Source organism: Eucyclogobius newberryi, unplaced genomic scaffold, assembly GCF_026437365.1.
Source record: "Eucyclogobius newberryi isolate DKJ021-1_F unplaced genomic scaffold, fEucNew1.0.hap1 SCAF_7, whole genome shotgun sequence".
NCBI lineage: Eukaryota > Metazoa > Chordata > Actinopteri > Gobiiformes > Gobiidae > Eucyclogobius > Eucyclogobius newberryi.
Window position 1 is genome coordinate 11,990,282 of NW_027316389.1, and position 20,289 is coordinate 12,010,570.

At 39.5% G+C, this 20,289-nt stretch overlaps 2 protein-coding genes across 2 annotated transcripts in view; both read right to left on the reverse strand.

Annotated features, from left to right (window-relative positions):
• Positions 1–8,243, reverse strand: part of pdhx (pyruvate dehydrogenase complex component X) — a 35,624-nt gene extending 27,381 nt beyond the window's left edge. Inside the window, exons 1-3 of the mRNA XM_072435221.1 lie at positions 8,062–8,243; positions 5,727–5,810; positions 3,930–4,030 (exon numbers count right to left, since the gene is read on the reverse strand). Coding sequence (XP_072291322.1) covers positions 3,930–4,030; positions 5,727–5,810; positions 8,062–8,197 — 321 coding nt within the window. The 5' untranslated portion in view covers positions 8,198–8,243. The remainder of the gene's footprint in view (positions 1–3,929; positions 4,031–5,726; positions 5,811–8,061) is intronic.
• A 3,986-nt stretch (positions 8,244–12,229) lies between these two features.
• Positions 12,230–18,480, reverse strand: ehf (ets homologous factor). The gene is made up of 8 exons (XM_072435924.1): positions 18,367–18,480; positions 16,562–16,673; positions 15,694–16,031; positions 14,996–15,002; positions 13,632–13,679; positions 13,490–13,534; positions 13,216–13,411; positions 12,230–12,912 (listed from the first exon to the last, which is right to left on the reverse strand). The coding sequence occupies exons 2-8, from the start codon at positions 16,635–16,637 to the stop codon at positions 12,813–12,815; spliced, it is 810 nt and encodes a 269-aa protein (XP_072292025.1). The 5' UTR covers positions 16,638–16,673; positions 18,367–18,480; the 3' UTR covers positions 12,230–12,812.
• Positions 18,481–20,289: the final 1,809 nt, after the last annotated feature.

A 20,289-nucleotide genomic window follows, 5' to 3' on the forward strand; every position in this document is an offset into this window, starting at 1 on the left:
AATAATGTCTGCAGAGCGCTGGGATTTACCCGTTTTGCCCTGGGCTTTCCACAAGCACGTAATTATCTGAAGAAGAAAAACCTGTTTGGAAAGAGACCCTTTGATAAGCTAATGAAGTTTGACCCGACGAGTGCGGACGCTACATTAGTCCGTCCTCCGACAAACTGAATGTTGTTTTTTCTTATTAACGCTGCCGTCTATGAATTAAAGAAAAAGGGGAGAGCGCTCAGGGGGCTTATCTAATAGAGACCATCTTTCTTTGCCTGCTCCAACCGCCGAAGACCCTACCCCCAGTTCTTGGGCGGTTGTCATGGAAACTGCCTCGTGCTCGTAGTAAGCGAGACCAGGATGGAGTAAGGGAACGTAAACGCGTGGAAAGAAATGGAAATCGGATGGAGTAAACCCAAAAGATGTTAGATGTTGTTAGGTGCACGATCTAGATAGTATGCGCCAGTTGTAGTAATGTCATTAGATGTGTTTCCATCTGTGAACACTGACAGATCATTGTTTGATTCTTTTTTTCCCCCCGTCTTATCAAAAACAAATACAAATGGAGCATACTGTTGGCAGCAGGGAGGAAGACAGGAATCACAAAAGAATGGATTACATAAAACTGAGATGACAATCAAGGACCGGACGGAAACATAATGGACATCCGCAAAATAAAAAAAACATTAAATAAACTCAAGGGCAGTTTCGAAAAACTTTGGACCAAATGGGTTAATCGAATAGAAGACCATGTAAAATGTTTGTATGCTCGCTCTTTGTGTCTTGTTCCAGTTGTTTTTTTCAAAGTTTTTTTTTTAGGTCCCAACAATAATTTCCTGAACAAAAATGGCACTGATTAAAGCCTGTCATGTTTAATTTAAAAAAAAAAAAAAAAAAAAAAAAAACATTGTTCTAGGTTTGGCTGTGATAAAAACACTAGAGCTGATCATTGACAATTGCAAGTGATTGAATCTCTCCAAATTGCCAATCTTCAATTTAAGTCCGAATGTCATTTTTCCATTTTGCCAATGTCCATATTAATGTCGGTCCAGTCCTTAATCGTCGGTCCAATCTGTGTCATCCATGTTTTTGTGAGGGCCTTTTTCCCCTGCTGCCAAAAGTAGATATCTGCTGATTGTGTCCATGGCAGGAGTTTTAAGGCTCAAAGACTTTGTACTAATTGGGACAGATGCCGGACAAAACGTATAGGACTATTTGAATGTTTTCTGTAAACTGCACGATCCCTCTCTGTGTAATGTTCTTTCTTTTGTTCAAGAAATTATTGAATCCCGACTAAAACCCATTGCCCTAGTTCCAAACATTAATTCATTCATTCATTTTCTACCGCTTGTTCCCGTTTGGGGTCGCGGGTGACTGGAGCCAGCTTGTCGCAGGGTAACAACAAACTAGCAACAAACATTCATACTGTTATTGTGTGCTTGGGCAACACACTTGATCCCTGCTGACCACTGTGTTCCATAACAAAAAGTAAGGAGATGAATCTATCCATAAATCTAAAAAATAAATAAACAAAATGTATTCTATTAGTGCCAAAGAGTGAAATATTCTCTCAAAATGAAGAAAAAATGCAGGTGTATCATCTGGATTCTGTTTTGGATGTTGTCCAGATGGTACAACTGCATTTTTTCTTCAATGGAACACTCCTGGACGAATGAGGGATTACACAGACTTATTCTCTCTATTAGCTACCAGAATAAAGTTGTTTCTAATGTGAACTTAATGTTGCTATTCAATTAAAGCAAACAATTATTTAAATCATAATTGAAATTGCAAATGTCCCAACGTTTACTAGTAGAGACATATTGTCAAGTTTGCATAATAATCTTCCGTCACTCCTACATTCAGACATGGCCCATTATTGACCAGAAAATGTTGACAAATCCCAATCATTAGGGTTTGAAAATAGTTTGCTACTAAACAGATGACAAGGAAAAATATCACCTGCCATAAATGCGAGTAAATAATGCCCACCATCCCTCAGGCTTTACAAACTGGATGGGAATATTCCAGAGATCAATAAACAATGATGAAAGAATGTTAGCTCTTTCCTTTCAGTGGGTGGCGAGGAGACGTCACGGATGGCGGCGTCTTTGACAGCCCATTAAAATATTCAAACCACAAAAAGAACAATGGGGAATGGAGTGTGAGGAGTGTAGTCACCGCTGGACACTGCTGTCAGATTACAGTGGGAAGAGAGGAAACGGGCGGAGCCAATTAGTGCAGGGAATGGGACAATCAAGGGAGACGGGACTGAAGGAAACGTGGAATATGCACAGTAGTAGAAGTAACGTAGTATTATAACGTAATGGATGAAATAACTAAACCCCAAAGATCAAATCATTTAGGAATGTTGTTTAAAACTATTTCATACATAATTTGCAGCAAATAATTTTATGTTTAGAATCTGTTTCTGTGTTGTGGTTATGTGATAAATCAATTCAGGAAATAAATTAAATCAGAAATAATATACCATATGCCTTTTTTTGAAAGTGTACAATTAAGCTTTTTCCATTTGTGTTTTGAGTCAACAAATGTTGTTGTACATTTTACTATAAACGATATACTATTTTCCGGACTGTAAGTCGCACCAGCCACAAAATGCATAATAGAGAAGAAAAAAACATATAAGTTGCACTGGAATATGAAATGCAGTTGCAAGTGTGAAAATAATAAATAATATCACATATAAGTTGCTCCGGAGTATAAGTATATAAGTATAAATATGAGTATAAGTCGCATCCCGGCCAAAACTATGAAAAAAATGCGACTTATAGTCCGGTAAATACGGTACTCGCCACCCACCCACCTCTTCTCGCACAGTGTATTTGAAATGAACAGGATCAACTTTTTGGCTAAAAATTAAGAGGATTTCAAAACCCCAAGGCACAGAACCACTTTGAAAAGCTTTTGCGCCACAGTATACGGAATAAAACTATGGATTTAAGTAGATGTGGAGCAGAAGCAATATCAGGACATCGGCCGATTTAAAATCAAACACAAGTGGTTTAGCGAGGAAGAACAAAAGAACCACTAAGAACAGAGCTATGTACTACTATTATTATTGTACAGTTCTTTACGACTTAATTGACACAAAGGAAAATAACATACATAGAGCTCCTGTAGTTGCCATCATGCTATCCCAGCATGCACCACAGATCTACACACTAGCAGTGATGGTGGCGGGGAATTTACATGAAACTATTGGCAATTGCTGCAATTTACAAACTTTTGGAGAGTTTTTTTGTGTATTTGTGTGCACCGAGAAGTACAAATTACTGAGGGCACATAAAAACCACAGCCTTTTACCGTAAAAGCTCCAGATTGACGAAAGAAGTGGATTTCTGTAACTAACCAACTGTCATGAGTCAAGCCTCACAAGCTACAAATGTACTTCTGCATTGATTTGAGTTTACATTTGGGGAATGATTTAACCAATGTCTCTGAGCAAGAAAAGAAGAGAAAACAAAAAGCTTTTTATAATCAGCATTTGCATAATTGAACTGCTTAACAATTTCAATCACAAACTAAAAGTAATGGTAAAATCAATGTGTTTCTCGTGTTTCTTACATTGACATGAGTGAACCGGCCTTTCTCACGTACAAAAGCTTCAGAGTCAACCTGTTTTCACTATTTTATCAAGATCACATAGATTGTCTATATCAGGAAACATTATATGTACAGTGTATTTTTCATTTACATCACAGGGATACTTTCTGGGGACATTGGAAGGAGGAACGTTAATCAGATATCCAGATTCAGGAAGCAATCTATGTGATCTTGTGTAACCTTTTAATTGGTATTAATCAACCTGCCTGCCTTAACTATGTGTCATTAGGTGGACCTCCAGGAAACAGTTTAATTAAGTAAATCAAGAAGGTCAAAACACGAGTCAAAAACAGGGCCATTATTTGCTCACTCACCATTATCTTTGCCAGGACACCGTCATCGCTGCACTCCAGGGTTACCACCGCTTTATCTGTCTCTATTTCACAAAGGGCATCACCAGCAGTTACCGCTTCACCTGCAAAAGTACAACAAAAACTCACTAAATGAGAGAATTCACTGCGGGTTTCTTGAACATGTCTTGCACTGAACAACTCGAGTGACAAAAGGGCTCTTTGACTTGGGCTTTGTATATCAAATAAGACGCCAAATCAATGTTTCGTGGGAGACAACGTGCGGTATGGAAATGTAGAGCTTGTATCCCTGCTTTCTTTTAAACCCAAGATTCCCGATGGTCCACACCATATGAGAGACAGAATATATTAGCATTTTCTCACTGCACAGCAATTACCATGCACTGCCTCATTTCTTTTTCATCTTATATTAGATTTAAGCGTGGGTAGTTTGAGTAATCTTTGAGTAATCCTTGAGTCAGCTTTGAATATCGAATCACCAAGACAAGTTCCTGTGTTTATGAATTTTGTTCTTTGACAATGGCAATAAACCTTTTCTGATTCTGAGTAGCGCGCCGCAGTGACAAAAGGATGTTATTATCCACTGAGACGCACACAAAAAAAAAAAGTAGTTGTGTGTAGTTCTGTCAGTTTTAATGGCAGTTTGTAAAGGCAACGCATGTTTGAAATCAATAGCGTAACAAATTAAACCATTTAAAATCATTTCCCTCGAGGATCAATACAATTTAGGAGGAAATAAGCAATACGTTATTTGTCTGCAATGGCATTCTTGCTCATTTCCTGGCAAATCTTGTTGCACAAATTGTAGTGTTTGGATTAAATGCATTCTGTCAGCATTTTGAAGAGCAACCTGGGCAGAACAGGAGGACTGCTTTAAAGGAAAAGGGTGAAACATGTTAGAAGAGGCTGTAACAGAATGTGTATGGGTGAGGGGAAGATTACAGTATCGATGTTGGAGACCCCTGAGAGTACTGCGTAGTCGGGTCCAGATTGGGTTTGTATGAGGCATTAACGCGGGATGACCTCAGGGGTTGGGAGAGCGGTGTACTGTTGAAAATCGAAAAATTGAATAGATGCTCCCACAAGCCACTGGAAAGGCTGTTGTGGTCATGTAGGTAGGTGTTAGAATTAAACACAAAAGGAGTTCAGATGAATAATTAACTGATGTGTAAAACAATTGATTCAACCATTCATCTGAGCGGTGGTGTTTTCGCTGACACGGCGGCACATGGCAACACAGCGCGGCAGCCAATCAGAATCGCACTTGCTGCTTCATGATAGATGAGAGTGTGGCTGTGATGCCTGGCTGAACGGAGTTGCTAAGCAGTGATGAATAGTGACAGCGGCGGTTTCTTTGAGCCAATTAGCACTGTGGGGCCCTTGGGTGCTCCCAGCTCCGAGCCCTCTGCCCTACACAGCCAACTGATGTCATGCAGACAGGGAGCCATTACTGCTCCCGCCGATTCTGCAGCTGCTCGTTTAAAGCAGACGTAGCTGAAGGAAACGGTTCATCAGCGTGTTTATGGGTACAGAAGTGCAACATTATATTGATATTTTAATGCTAGTATTCAATGCAGTTTAATACAAATAAGCTTAAATTCAGATAAGATAAAAATGTCTTACATATATAAAGTCTAGATTGGGTCGAGTTCTATGGAACCATTGATCTATGCGGCTCAAATTATAATTGATGCCCACTAGATAAATATAAACATAAGAGTTTTATTGAGATGCAATACCAATTTAGATCTCATTAGTTGATAGGAGACATGATAAATGATAATACATTATGGTGTTTACCTTCTTTCTTCAGCCATTTGACTATGTTTCCCTCCTCCATGGTCGGAGACAGAGCAGGCATCTCCACCTTGAGTGGGGCGACCCCTGCAGGTTATAAACACAAACAAGCCTCAATAACAACAAAATTGGATCAGTTTCAAATTTGACATTGCATTATTTTATTGGCATTTTTCAATTTAACAAACCATGCATGATACGAATAAAGAGAAGGGAGTTATGTTATCTGAGGGCTACCAAACTCCTACATCTTGGAATCTTTACACACACGCTATGCTTGTGTATAGCCGCAGGCATCAAGTGAATTTAACTTGGTAGAGCAGCGCAAAAAGAACCAATGACAAAAACCAACCTGGCGGGTTGTTTATGTGACTGATGTAACCAATACCAAAGGCTACAATTGTGCGGGAGCATGTACTGGCCCTGAAGGCAGCATCACACAAACAGTTAGACTCTAAGGAGGTCAGAGTTCACCAGGACAATGGACTTGGAGCCACAAGAGACGAACAACAACATAAAGAAGCTGGTATTGCTGCTGGTATCGAGCACAAATAGCAAATCGTCACAGGGGTTTGACCACAATAAACAATGTATTCCACCATAAGAACCAGAACTCCAGTGTTTAGAATGTTCCTGCAAAGCTACAACCCATTTTTATTATTTTAGTGTACTTGCTCAAAGGATTCTGGTCCTTGGTATTCTTGTGTGTTGCTGCCATCTGCTGGATATTGTCAATGAGGTACAAATAGGAACAGGAACAGACGCAATAGTTAATACGGATTTTTATACTAAAATCATAATGATAATAATGTTTTTTTTTTTAAAAACCAACAATAGTCATTTTGACAAAATAATAGCACATTCCTAGTTAATACATACTAGTTATGATAAAGCTCAATATCCTTCTAAAACTGTTCACGAAAGGTCAAGTTGTGTCCTGTCCTGATATTTTTTAACGTTGATATTTGCTCAAATTAGTATTTAGATTTGATAGTCGTATTAGTATCCCTTTGCTTTTGACATCCCTAGGTACAAATGTTGAAGGGCTGGACATCTTCACCCAGGACCTCAAGTGGGAGCTCAGCCCACCATCAGCTCCCTCATCAAGAAGGCCCAGGAGAGGATGTACTTCCTGTGGCAGCTGAGGAAAGCAAAGCTGACAGTGCAGATGATGGTGCAGTTCTACACAGCCATCATAGAGTCCATCCTCACCTCCTCCATCAACGTGTGGTACGCTGGAGCCACAGCCAGGGACAAACAGAGACTGCAGCGCATTGTGTGCTCTGCTGAGAAGGTGATTGGCTGCGGACTTACATCTCTGCAGGGCCTGTATGCCTGCAGGACTCTGGGACGAGCAGGGCGGATCACAGCTGACCCTTCTCATCTTGGACATGGACTATTTGAGCCACTCAACAGTTTCTTTCCCTCTGTCGTTGTACTCATGAACACTGCCTAAGCACCTTGCACTCACCGCACTGTTCACTTCTTATTTCACTAAATATTTTATTTATATACATATCATGCCTATTTTTAAAAACCTTATATGAACTTTACTTACTTATCTTTGTTTATATATCTGGTAGCTATTCATTGTTCAATGTTTTATTGTTTGTGTTGCATCGAATCACCAAAACAAGTTCCTGTGTTTGTGAATTTTGTTCACTTTATCCCTGTACAATACTGCAAAAAGCAACAACAAAAAACCTTATTCTCTGGTCTCAGGTGCTCAGAAGCAGACAAGGCTAAAGTCTGAGACCAATTCCTCTCCAAGAAGAAGTGTCATCACTGAGAACACAAACTGACTCTCAAATGAGTGAGGTCTGAGCTGACTTCAGTGCCATCCCTCTCATCACCTTTGTTCAGAAAACCACGTTTGACAATGAGGTGAAAACAGGAGCGACCACTGCACTGTGTTGGGTCAGCAGTTGACAGGTTGTACAACAAATAAAGCTACAGTTTGCTCTGTAGATGTGCGGGTTTTGTGCATCTGCGTTTACACTTATGGTCCCAGATTAGGAATGGCACCCACTTTTCACACACTTTGCTGAGACTGAAGAAATAGCATTGTCAAAGTTTGAGAAAGCTTTTCTATGGCCTAAAGGTGACAATCTGGTCTCTCAAACGCCTTTGGATAACCCTCATGTCTGCTCCTATAGTTGCCCGTGTGGAGATGACTTGTCAAAAGTGCATGTTGTCAAAAGTGAACATAAATACATATTCAAAACCATTATTTGATAGAAAATCACAAGGATACATAGTACACAGATACAAGATCACGAAGAGTAACGGCGAAAAGAAACATTACACTGATTTAAAACTCTGCAATGACAAGACTCACCAAGACAATACGCGGACTGGAACAGGTGCCTTGCGCGTTCCTGACATGACTGTAAACCCCAGACACATTTATTAAACTGGTTTAATTTTAGTCCAAACAATATCCCCTGACGACCCAGGCGCAAGGAGGCCGCCATGTTGTCGTCCTCCGCCGTGACGTGCCCACGCAGATGCCTGACAGAAAAGCGGATTATTACAAACCACATTCAAACAGTCTCAAAATAATTGCTGGGTGCAATCTAGGTTACGGTTTTCTGATACTGCAGGTTAGGTTAATTTTATTTATCTTTGTAATTTTATTTTTTGAGCGCAGTAGTGGAATGGGGTCCTAAAGTGGCATTTTGTTTTTTCTCTGTACTTTGCTGCCCTCTTCTGGATAGAAATGAAAACTACACTGTATAGAAAAAAATGCCAATTCCACATGAATGTATACAAACTGAATTTCTTTGAAACTTTGAATGATGTAATGCATGAAAACGGTAAGCCTCGTATCTTTAGCGGCAAGTTTTTGAAAAGTATTCTACAATTAACACATTTATATTGTTTTTGCATTAGCAGTGGCATTATGGTTTTATGTCTTCTTCAAGCTATTTTCTTTATGTTGCACTAACGGTCAGGAAAGAGCAAAGATGTTCCTGAAGACCTGCAAGTAACCGGGCAGTTATTTTGATAGTCATTTTGATACATTTTGATAGTCTGCTCCCAATAAAGATTCACATAATCGACCTCAGTTTCTATCAGGCTATGATAGATTTATAATTTTTTGTTGCAAGAAGAAAGATATTCTTACAATTTTCATATATATTCTATGAATATACTGACTCTCTGTGAAAAGAAACTGAATTTGTTTAAATTATGCAATCCTGTGGGCTGCATTCTTTTTCTGTTACTCATTAACCAAGCTACTTTGTAATTACAGTAACAATGGCGGGTAACATTTGCTGTCTGGGTGTGAATTCTGCCCAAACATGTAAAGTACTAATCCCAAAATAGTTACAGGAAATAACAAAAAGTATTTTCTGTTTACAGGAAGCTGGCAACAAAAAAATATTTAGGATAAGATCGACAATTTTTTCAATACTTCTTTGTGTCCTTCTAAACTAGACGTTGGGGTCCTTCATTTCAACTCACTAAAAACAATTACATTATTTTTTACAAACATGCATACAATTACGATTAAGTAGCCATGAAAGTAATATAGGCTAGTATAGATATATTTTCTTTCACAATGTCACACACTATACAAGAAAGACTAATAGAGACTAAAATCCAATCACACTATCAATCAATTGATAGCACATGCCACAAACAAAAAGTTTCCAAAGTCGTGTGACAATAATTGTAAGCAATAGAAAATTAGTACATGCTCAGGGAATTTGATAATCCAAAAAAATAAAGCCAATAAAATAAATTATGAGCAAAAGAATAAAATAGCAAATTAACAAATAAAATCAATAAAATAAGAGACAGCATATTTGCTAACAAAGGCAAAATCATTGCATTTTAATATTTATAACCCACAAAAGTCCTACAAACAACACAAAACATGATTTAGCTTACTTTCCATATTTCCCACCACAAGAAACATGGTGCACTGCTGTCATTTGATTTTTATCTAGTTTCCTCCTCTGACCAAATTACCTTCTCCTCACTTTTAGCAATAAAAGACTATGCGTAACAAACAAAAACATAAACTGTGTATGGACAACGCTAACAGCTAGATAGACACTAGATAGTGTTAGCAATGTGGAGTAAATTCGTCATCATAAGTGAGAATACATTTCCTTCTCAGACAAGTAAATAGTTCCACTGGTGCCAAACATTTTGCTCACTGACGGGAAGTGTCACAGTACTGGCAGTACAGGTTTAACGGACCTTCCCAAAGTTCATTGTCACATTTTTCTCACACTGCATGTTATTAAAAATGTACGCTCAAATGGGAATGTGTTCTTGTGAAGGCAGTGATCAAAATCAGCTTGGGCACACAGTAGGCAAACTGATATCAAGTCACGCAAAGAATGAGTTTGCATTAGTCTATCAAACTAGTTCTTGTCTCTGTGTAGAGATTAGTGGTGTAGATTTGCTTAATAGTTAACTTGTATTACATGGGTCGACATTTCAGATGTTCCTGTTTGTGCTTATCAAACATGAACACAGCCTGGTATTGCACGTCACCTCTCATGATACAGAAAATGTTATTCACCAGGTGCTCTACAGTCACAGCACATTAAATCATGCTCACCATTTTTACAATTCCGGTTTTATCAAAAATGTTCACAAGGTTTCAGTGATCAAGCTCAACACTTCGGCTGATAGCTAAGAGGTACTGTATGGTTCACAAAAAACGTGGATACCAATGATTCCCCACTAACCCCAAAACTTTGTTGGCTCAGTTGAAAAAAATACGTTTGAAGAAGTTGAAGGTAACATTGTTGTCTTTATTTTAGTATGTAGGGTGCGTTCACTCTTGCCCACGTTTGGGGCTGGTTTGAGCCCAGTTTGCAGCTTAATGTTGACTTGGTTTGGAGGGTTAGTTCTAAAACAGTCCAGTTTATTTCTGGCTTTCGTCTTAATTCAGAGCCAATTTTGACGTGGTGCTTACAGACTCTCCACAGATCTGATACTGTAACTTGGCATGGTGGTGTCTCCCGCTTGTCTCCAGCAGACAGATAAGTTTAATGCTGTGAAACGTTAGAAAAAAGACAAAAGGTGGCAAATCCTACACCAGTTATCTAGATTACATTTAGAGCGTGCCATGAGTGTGACTACACTATTGTATCATTAACCTAAAGTAAATGAGTTGTTTAGTATATAAGCTTTGTGTTTGAAATCCCTGTAAAACATGCATCACTAAAATCAAAGCAAGTGCAAAATAAAGCACTTGAGCTGAAATTGCACAGGCCAATTATTTTGTAAAGTAGAATAATATAGTAATGCACCAATCAGTGTCTATTATTCTCCTGCAATCAGAGACAATACCTTGTAATGTACATTCAAATGACAGCGTTTTTTTCTTTAATTTTTTAATCAGAGCAATTCAATTGAAGGCCTCTTCTAATCATGTCACAGCGTAGAGTTAATGTAGAGAGGCTGTATACCACCAAATGTTGAAAGTATCTGTAATCTCCAGGATCAAAGAGTTACCTCTTTAAAGGAGGTTTTAATTTCTCCTCATAAAAATGTGAATTGATCCAACTGGCACTTCTCAATATAGGAGACAATTTATGTAAATTACCTAATTATCTTATTTACAGGTCTGCCTATATTCCCCAACAGTTCATGAGTTCACCTCTGTGCACTGTCCTCGTTTGCAATTGCCCAATGACGATTTGGATCTGTGTAAACCGTCACTTGTTAAACCTGTTTGGCATGAGACAGTGCCAAAAAACCCCAAAACAAAACAACAGTTTATCTTCTAGATTTTTTTTTTCCATAGCAAATTGCATGTTAAATAAACTGCCCATGATTAAAAGCAACCCATTAATTAAGTCATTTAAGAAGGCCAACCATCACATAAGATACCATACATTTAGTTGAGACGTGAAAAAGCCCCAGTCTGCAATCTGCATGACAGAATGTGATCAGACTCATGCTGTATTTGGTTGAGGACGTGACAGAAATAAATCATTCCCACAAAAAATAATCATATTACTTTGGAACTGATCCCTATTCACACACTTCTATGGTTGACTGCACTATGTGTTCAGTCCTTTTGTAATATGTAACCGCTAACATTCTTGACTTGCTCATGCTACTTGCGACTTTCATGGCGTTTATGGCACGCTCCGGCAAATGATTAACAGTGAAAGTCCCATGTGATACACTAACCGAAACTTCAACCACTCATACTCACGGTTGAGACATCCGTAATGGAATGAAGACAGCAGATCAGCATATATTCATAAAACAAACTTTATTATTTACATTTTGGAAGGCAATTATAGCTTCTTTCTCTTTGACAGTCAGTGTTTATTCGACATGCAGCAACAGACAGCTCTTTAGTTTAAGTATTTTTTGGTTGTCAAATGCTACATCTAGTGCCATTTGTTATGAGGAAGCACCGATCAAAAACATATTAAAGCTATTGAAGTTACTCAATAGCTTTTCTCCTTTCTCATATGTTGACCTGTGTGTGTAGCATCCAGACTGAATCAGGTTAAAAAATTTAAAGATATAGAAGGTTTACAGAGACTTTTATAATTGAAAGGTTAATGGTTTGATCCCAGTTTCGATGACTGCTTATTTGTCCTTTGGCAAGACACTTCAGCATAAATGCCTGTGCGATCGCTGCTTAATACGGAGCAAATTAATCATGAACACCCGAAGCGTTTGAAAAGCCTGTGAAGCTCAAAATAGTAAATCCAAGCGTCATTATTAGTTGTAAATGCTGATAAAGGACTATGACTACATCGTTTAACTAAATCATTTAGATTTCATGCTTTGAGGCAGTACTATTATTGTGTTCCCAAAGGACACTTCACAGCACAGATGTGGCATACATTCAAGTCTGATAAATCTCCCCTGGGAAGCGTCTTAAAAGAAAAACACACCATTTTGATTGTGACAGAAGCGTCTCTTTGTAAACAGGTTAACAGACTCTTCAGGGCACATCGTAAGAACTTCTCAGTGCAGTGTTAACACAAGAAGAGATTCAAAGGCGAGCAACATTAAAGCTTGCTTGTGTAAACAGTCAAAACACACTTAAAAACCTTCAACGCGATAAAAAATGCATAAATTAAACAAATGAAATAGTCACTTTTCTGCCTCTTTCCATCCTCTTGCATTAGGTCCAAACTTGTAAACCAACCGTCGTCCATCCACTCGCTCTAAGATTTCTCTTTTGTAGTAGTATCTGAAAGACAAACAGACATAATTAATTAATGATAACGCATAATGATAATGATGGGAAAGATTGATTAGGCTCTTGGCAAAACTTTCTGATTGATATAGGTGCAAGAAGCAGTTAAAGCTCACCGCGATGAGATTTAAATGAGCTTAATGTTTTGGAACACAATACGTTCAGGCTATTCTAGCACTTCACTCTGCAATTACCAGTGAGCTCATTAGACCAGGTCATTTAAAAATCATGCTTTAAGTAGCTTTACAATGGGGTTTCTACATTGACACGGGGCGAGTTCCGCACATGAATCTGTACCTCATTGCTCGACTTAATTTCTCATAAGTCATGCTGCTGTTATTCTTCTTCCTGCCCCAGAGCTGAGCCACCGCTTCGGACTTGAGGAACCTGAAGACCCCCTCTGTGCGGTCCTCCCACTTGATGAGGCCCGGGTTACGCTCCGGGTGTAGAAGAATGTCCCTGATGAACTCCCATAGGTGGGTGCCTCTCGGGCCTGCGAGGAGCGGAGACATCGCTAAATATATATACACAAAATCATAAAAAAAATGCACAAGACCGATTTGATACTTACTTTGTTTCTTGACCAGACATGAGCGATTCATGCGTCTTTTAATTTCTGTGGAATGAAAAGCAAAAGTGGCACCTCACGTCAGTTGATGGTGCCTAATGAGATGGTGTGAATGAATGTCCCGTTGTCACGAGTTACGACTTACCGCTGGAGGACGCGGGGGAGGCAACAGGCAGAGAAGGGTCGCAGACATCTGTCAAAACAAACAAGTATTTACCACAATGTGGATTTTCGATCGCTGTAGAAGGACAAGGCTGCGTTTTATGAGTGTACCTTTGGAAGAATAGTTGGAATGGGGAAACGAATATGGCTCTGCAGTGAATTAGAGTTAGAATTAGAGTTATGTACAGTTATTTAAACGAATGATGCAGATATTTGAGGGTCCTTGCCTTCTTTGAGATCCAGTGGTTCTATATCCGTCTGATTTTGGCCTGTGCAAAAATACAGTAGAACAGACATGATTCCAAATGTGCCAATATTTTATTTGATCAAAACAGATTATTTTTAAACTGAATATCACACCAAACCATGCCTGGATTTGTGTTTTGTTTCATTCATTCATTCATTCATTCATACATGCCTCGTCTGCGCAGTTAAGCATGTTTTACAGTCTACACCATTGTTTTTAGTTAATTCAAGATTCTACCAACGCGCACAGTCCTAGCGGCATCTGCTGGTGGCTGTGGCTCTGTGGTTACTGCAGTTACTCACCAAAACAAAGGTCAGCATTTTGATCTTAGCATCGACCAGTGATTGATGTTGGTCGGAGTGGTTGAGAGTGCAGGCTCACAATTAGCTTAGCAATGAGGAGTGAATGAATTATGTAATGTAGAGTGCTTTGAGGACGTTGACAACATACATCCACAACATTATTATTATCATTCATGCCCATGCCACACAGAGCCACACAATGGACCCATTAACAATGGATCCATTGTGTGTCTTTGCGACGGAGCTGGAATTTTTTTAAACGTGTGATAGCCCTATTGTGTCAAGAATGTTTTTTTGTAAATGCCCTGGAGCCTTTGGCATTCAAGGCTAGACAACATTTTTCTTTTTTCCCCTTCTCCTTGTGAGTTTTTGTACCCCTTAAAAACTCAAGTCTTTCAATCAACCTTAATTACCAACAGTGGATACGGCGATTCTAAGCTGGCGTCTTAGCTTCCAACTCCCTGTGTGCTTTGTTAGAAGAACTATTTCCTCCAAGTGCAAACAACAAATCCATCATATCCGCAGCTTACAGTGGTGTTTTGGCCCTACACAGCAGCATGCAGTGCAACCCCTGACCAGCTCGCCAATTCCTCCCAAGCAACACTTCATCAAGACAATTCTGCTGGAATCACACTGCTATTGGGGATGGGAAAAAATCTTTGTGAAAATCAATGTTCTTAATATCTCCTGCCTCTAATGCCCTGTCCCTGGCACATTATTATTTATTATTTTGTAGATTTGGTCAGGACAGTGCATGTTAATCAACATACATGGTGATGTAAGCACAACGAATTGTACCCATGGGCTAATGTCTGACCATTGTCCCGTATTCACCTTCACCTTCACATTCAGATGTAGTATACAAGTATGGCCAACTTCTTCTGTATTAATCTATACAGTATCTATTTGAAAACATTTGTATATTTCACCCCGTATTTTATAAAACTAACTTTGAAATGAATAATGTAAAAGGAAAGAGTGTTGATTTGCAGCACCCTCTCATATGTCTTTGTTTATAAAGGAAAGAATCCATGGGTTTCAGAACCTTTGCCAAAGCAATTACCGTTTAACAATTTAAAACTAAATATTATATATTCTGTAACAGGAAAAAGTTCCTCAAAATGTCGCATGAATCAAGGAGCTGATACACATGAATGTGTCGGCCAATTCTAACATGAATTTAATCTTAAAGTTAATATAGAGCCACAATCAACTTTTTATGAATCATGTTTTTGTGTTTTCATCATCATTGTCTCAATTCTAGTACATTATTAAATTTGAAGCATAATACTATCAAATAATGCCACACATTGAAGTAATCTACAAATAAAAACAACTGGGTAATCTTGAGTTATTTGAATTGCTTTTTTAAAATAAAAGTTAGCGTTAGCTTTGAGAGGGAAACAGCTGAAGTTTAAGGTACACTTTATTGTCCCTGTAGAAGTCTGTCCTCTGTACTTGACCTGTCCTTAAAGCAGGCGATATTGTGAAATGACCCTTTGAGAAATCTGACTATTTAGACAGTGAAAACCGGAAACCATTGATAAAAGCCAAATAAGTTCATTTTGAAACACACCATTCCACTTGAGTTCTGCGAGGCTGTGGAAGAGAATGGGTCCAACACTTCCTGCTGCTAGGAGAAAGTCCTGGTAGCCGAGGGCACACAGCTCATGGCCGTCCATGTCGAGGTTCTGCAGAGAGACGTTGGATGCGTCGATCTGGTGCATGTCCATGATCTGGTGGAGCCAGTCCCAAACCTGGAACTTACTCCAGAACTGAGGCTGGGACTCGTGTTGCAGCAGATGACCAGAACATCCAAACATCACTGTATGGACTGCAACGAGAGGAAGCACGTGTCTGCTCAAGCTAACTCGTAACATGTAAAGTCACTCACACGCACTTGTCACACACTTGTTATATGATGTCTAATTCAAATGACATCAGAACTGGCCAATGTATTTGCGAGTGATGACCAAATAATGGTTTATTCTTTTAATTCTGCTTGTGCCGGAATGTTTTTTATAGGCTAAATTTAAACATCTATCTGCTAACTATTGGTTGTTGCAAAAACATGATTTCATGCAGCAAACAAAAAGTATGATGCAATGGTTTTTAGGAAATTTGGTTTAACATGAATAGAATGACATATTCTGGGTTGTGTTTGATTTGCTATTTTCTAATGACTTGTTTTATATTTGTTTGACAGTTTCACTTGCTAATTAGTTTCTTGATTGATTGTTTTATTGTTGTTTTACATGATTTATCGATACAGAGCAATCAAAATCTCTTCTAGATCAGAGTTAATAAACACTTAATGTATGGAAAATAAATACATATGTATATCTATGTGTATCTGTAACTTACTGTCGGGGTAAGGATGGGAGAGATCCCAGGGGGTGGTCAGGTGACTCTCCAGGGGGGCGCTGGACATTATGCTCATTCTGCAGCTGAACTCTGATGGTTCATGGCCCAGAAGCTGCAAAGCAAGTAAACACACTTCACTGGAAATAGCAGCATTGTTTACACTTCTACACACATCATTATTCAACTGCTACAGGCAGGTTTTGGCCTTTCGCGTGTGAGCTTTTACAATTATTTTAATGTGGTGGATAAAAACAAAATAATGAACGTTTACCACAGGAGAAGTCAAAGTGTAAGAGCAAGTTTTGGAATAAGACGGCCAAAACAGTCTTGCCTTTAACTAAAACAAAAGAGTAAAACATATTTTTTTTATAAATCAAAATAATAATTACCGGCAAGAGTAAATGATAAATAAAAAACTAAAATCACATCATGAGATTATGCATAGACACTGTTATAGGGTTATAAATAATGGACATACGACACGAAACTAAAATATTGTTTTAGTTTTGTTTGTTACGGCCACTGTGCCTTTACCTGTTACATATTACAGTATATCCACGACAGAAGCCTCTTTGCCACACGACATGCTTTCTAATGCTAACCACAAGTGCGTTTATATTTGCATTACATGTAAATTCATATTTTTCAGCAGATGCAGCAATGAGGAAGAAATGCATGCATTGAGTCCACACAAATACAGTTAGTGACAGTTTATCCATTCATTACAGACCCCACGAGTACGAAACATGTCATATAGAAAAGTTCAACACCCAACACATCATCTATTCATTGGGAGCTACCGGTCATAGCTTTATAGGGCGTCGTAAACATCAACTTTATGTAAATCTTTTGACACGTTTATGTTACTTATCCGCGCATAAACAGCTGTGTGACATGCATTAACAACAGATCTGCAATAAAGATCCTGCAAATCGCTTTTCAAACAGCATAAGTCGAGATCGTTCAATGAGATTTCCCCAGAGATTCGTGCCACATGCCATAATTCCTCGGAAGATCCAGTCCCTGCCCTGCTTTGACAGCCTGCCAAGTGTGCTCAAACGCTTGATGTCGCCTGCTCACTAACCCTCGCTGCAGTACACCACAGCTTAAGCAGGTATCATCTGCTACAAGGGGTAAGAGAGAGCAGGACACTGGGAAGAAGCTGTTGTAAATATACTCTTAGATCAATAATCCATGTGCTGTCTTTAATAAAAGGATTCTTCTGCGTTTGACTTGGGAGCAGTGCTAATCCTCCCGTATGTCTTATCGTATCGCATGAGTAAAATCAAATCATTCAACAATGTTTTGGTTTTTGCTTCATTTCTAGGACTATAATAACATTGAGAATATAGCTATAAGCACAATACAATATGGAAAGTGGGTTTGTGCTGCAATTTTATTCCTCTTTCATCAGCGGACAAGAAATATGTATTCAGATTCAGATTTAATCATTGCAAGTAAGTCATACAGTATGCACAGAAAAAACGTAATTATTTTGGAACTAGATTTGAACATTGTCAGAGTAGAGGCTTTTGCTAAATTAAACTAAAAGCTAAAACCCTTAGTGCTGACTCTGGACACCAGTTAGAGCCTAAATGTCTTTTTGTTTTGTTACATCTTGAAGCTGTTAACATCAATTTCAAAGCTTTATAAAGCAGCGCCGCAAACTGAACTAGACTAATTAGCCGGAAAATGAACCATGATAAGATATTCCACAAACTTTCCTTTCATTGTCTTCGTATCACGCAAGTTTCTCACCTCCATTTGGCTTGTCTAGTGTTTACAAAAGCAGCGTGGCATCTTACCAGAGCAGTTGAACGGGATCCCACCAGGGCTGTAATGAGGCTTCAGCAGGTTCAACTCTTGGCAAAGGCTTTTCCAAACAACGTGCTGAACAGGTTTGTACGTGGTTTGACTGAGCAGACAACAGCCCACGCTACACAACCAGGTGCTGCCCCGCTCACAATAGCTTTTTTATTCCTAACTTCCTTATACTCCTTCAATAGGTAGCCAGTTTAATGATATGCTAACTTTTTGCATAGCACACACCCACACACACTTTTCCCCCGCCCACACACAAAGTACATTGTACACCTGACTGGTAGTGACAGATATCAAATGTCTATTCAGAGGGAAATAGCATGCAGCCATTGAACTATCAACACAGCATTCTTTCCGCCAAGACAGTTTAGAAAATGTGTTTCAGTGATGACAGATCACGCAAAAAGAAGCCACATGTGTTTGTCGGCGGAGCAGGAAGTGTATCAGTATAGTGCAGGGGTGTCCAAACGTTTGTCACTGAGGGCTGGACACGGAAATGTTGCAATTGAGGTAGTTTTGATAAACCTGTACACATTTATTAAGGCTTTCAATATTAATATGAGGTCCATGTCACATCAAAATTGTTGTTATTTAGGTGAAAGCAAAATGTTTCCAATTTTACAGTAAAAAGTACTACCTTTGTGTGGCAGTAGGCCCTCATAACCCCTGACAGCCTATGGCCTGTGACCCGGGCCTTTAAAAGGAGGCTTCCTCACCTGCGCTGGCCCTTCTCGCCTCTGACGTCACCTGCCACCTGGGAGCAGTGCAAGCGGCACGAGGACCGGAGCATTCGTTCTGATCGCCCCAAAAACACCCCAAAGTTTAGGCTTAAAGCCAGCGATCACACCAGCGTGTTAACCAGGCTGGTTTGCGCATCGTGCGCTCACCAAACCCTGCTCAAACCTTGTATGACTCGTGCCGCACGCTCCCCAGGTTTAACGCCCCGGTAAGCTGTCTCGCTTCCATAGATTTATATTGTACTCAAACTCGCTCTAATTTAGCACTGTTTGTAGTGCGTGACGTCACGTGCAGGCTTTGTGCGCCGGGATTCCTCCCAGCCGCGGCGCGCATAGTGCACAGATTCGAGCACCGGTATGTATCTCTTTTCCTCTCTCCCTCGCTTGTTGCGCACGGTTCTGGACATCCATCTGAGAGTTAATTTCCCAAACTATTGGACATTATAGGATTGGTAACCCCGCGGGTCTCTCCTCCGACCCCGAACCCATAACTTCCCTCCACGTGCCCTTGGTGGGTTTGGGCACGTTCGCACCGGCCCCTTTCTACATTGACAGACTGTAACATATCAACGTTTGGAGTTTTTGAGTGTCGGCTCTGGCCCCCAGCTGGACTGTGGGACTGTACCGGGTCCCAGGCCTGCTGCTAAGGACCAGCGCCACCTCCTGGTAGGGTAATTGGGCTAAGTGCCTGCAGGGACAATCTGGGCTGCTGTTTTATTTTACTTTTGTTATTTCTGTGAATTGTTTAAATGTGTCTACTGTTTTAGAGGTGTGAATGTGTGAATGAGAGTAGTAGTTTTATTATTAAAAATACAAATGTTTTATTTATTCTGTCTTTAGATTTAATAAATTGTGAACTGTTTTCCTATATCTGAGTCTCCTGGTCCACTCAAAGAATTTGCGCTTGCCTTACTTGTGTATGTGTCCCTGGCACCAATCCAGGGTGGCGTTGTTGGAAACTAATACAGTCAATAATTATTCATTTAACTCATAAATTGGAATTCATGTGGAAGACATCCACCTAAACATCATATCCCTATCGTAGTCACGACATTTGGTTGTTTAGGCCAATCAAGCAGGAAGCCTGAGGGCCAACAAAAAGTGGTCTGAGGCCCCCATTTGGCCCTCGGGTAATAGTTTGGACACCACTGGTATAATGTGCGAAAAGAG

Coding starts and splice junctions, on each gene's coding strand:
- ehf (XM_072435924.1), bottom strand. CDS start 16,637: ATGAGCATAATGTCCAGCGCCCCCCTGGAGAGTCACCTGACCACCCCC. Junction 13,412..13,489: donor ATGTCTGGTCAAGAAACAAA/GTAAGTATCAAA, acceptor CGCTCCTCGCAG/GCCCGAGAGGCACCCACCTA. Junction 12,913..13,215: donor AAATTAAGTCGAGCAATGAG/GTACAGATTCAT, acceptor TTTGTCTTTCAG/ATACTACTACAAAAGAGAAA.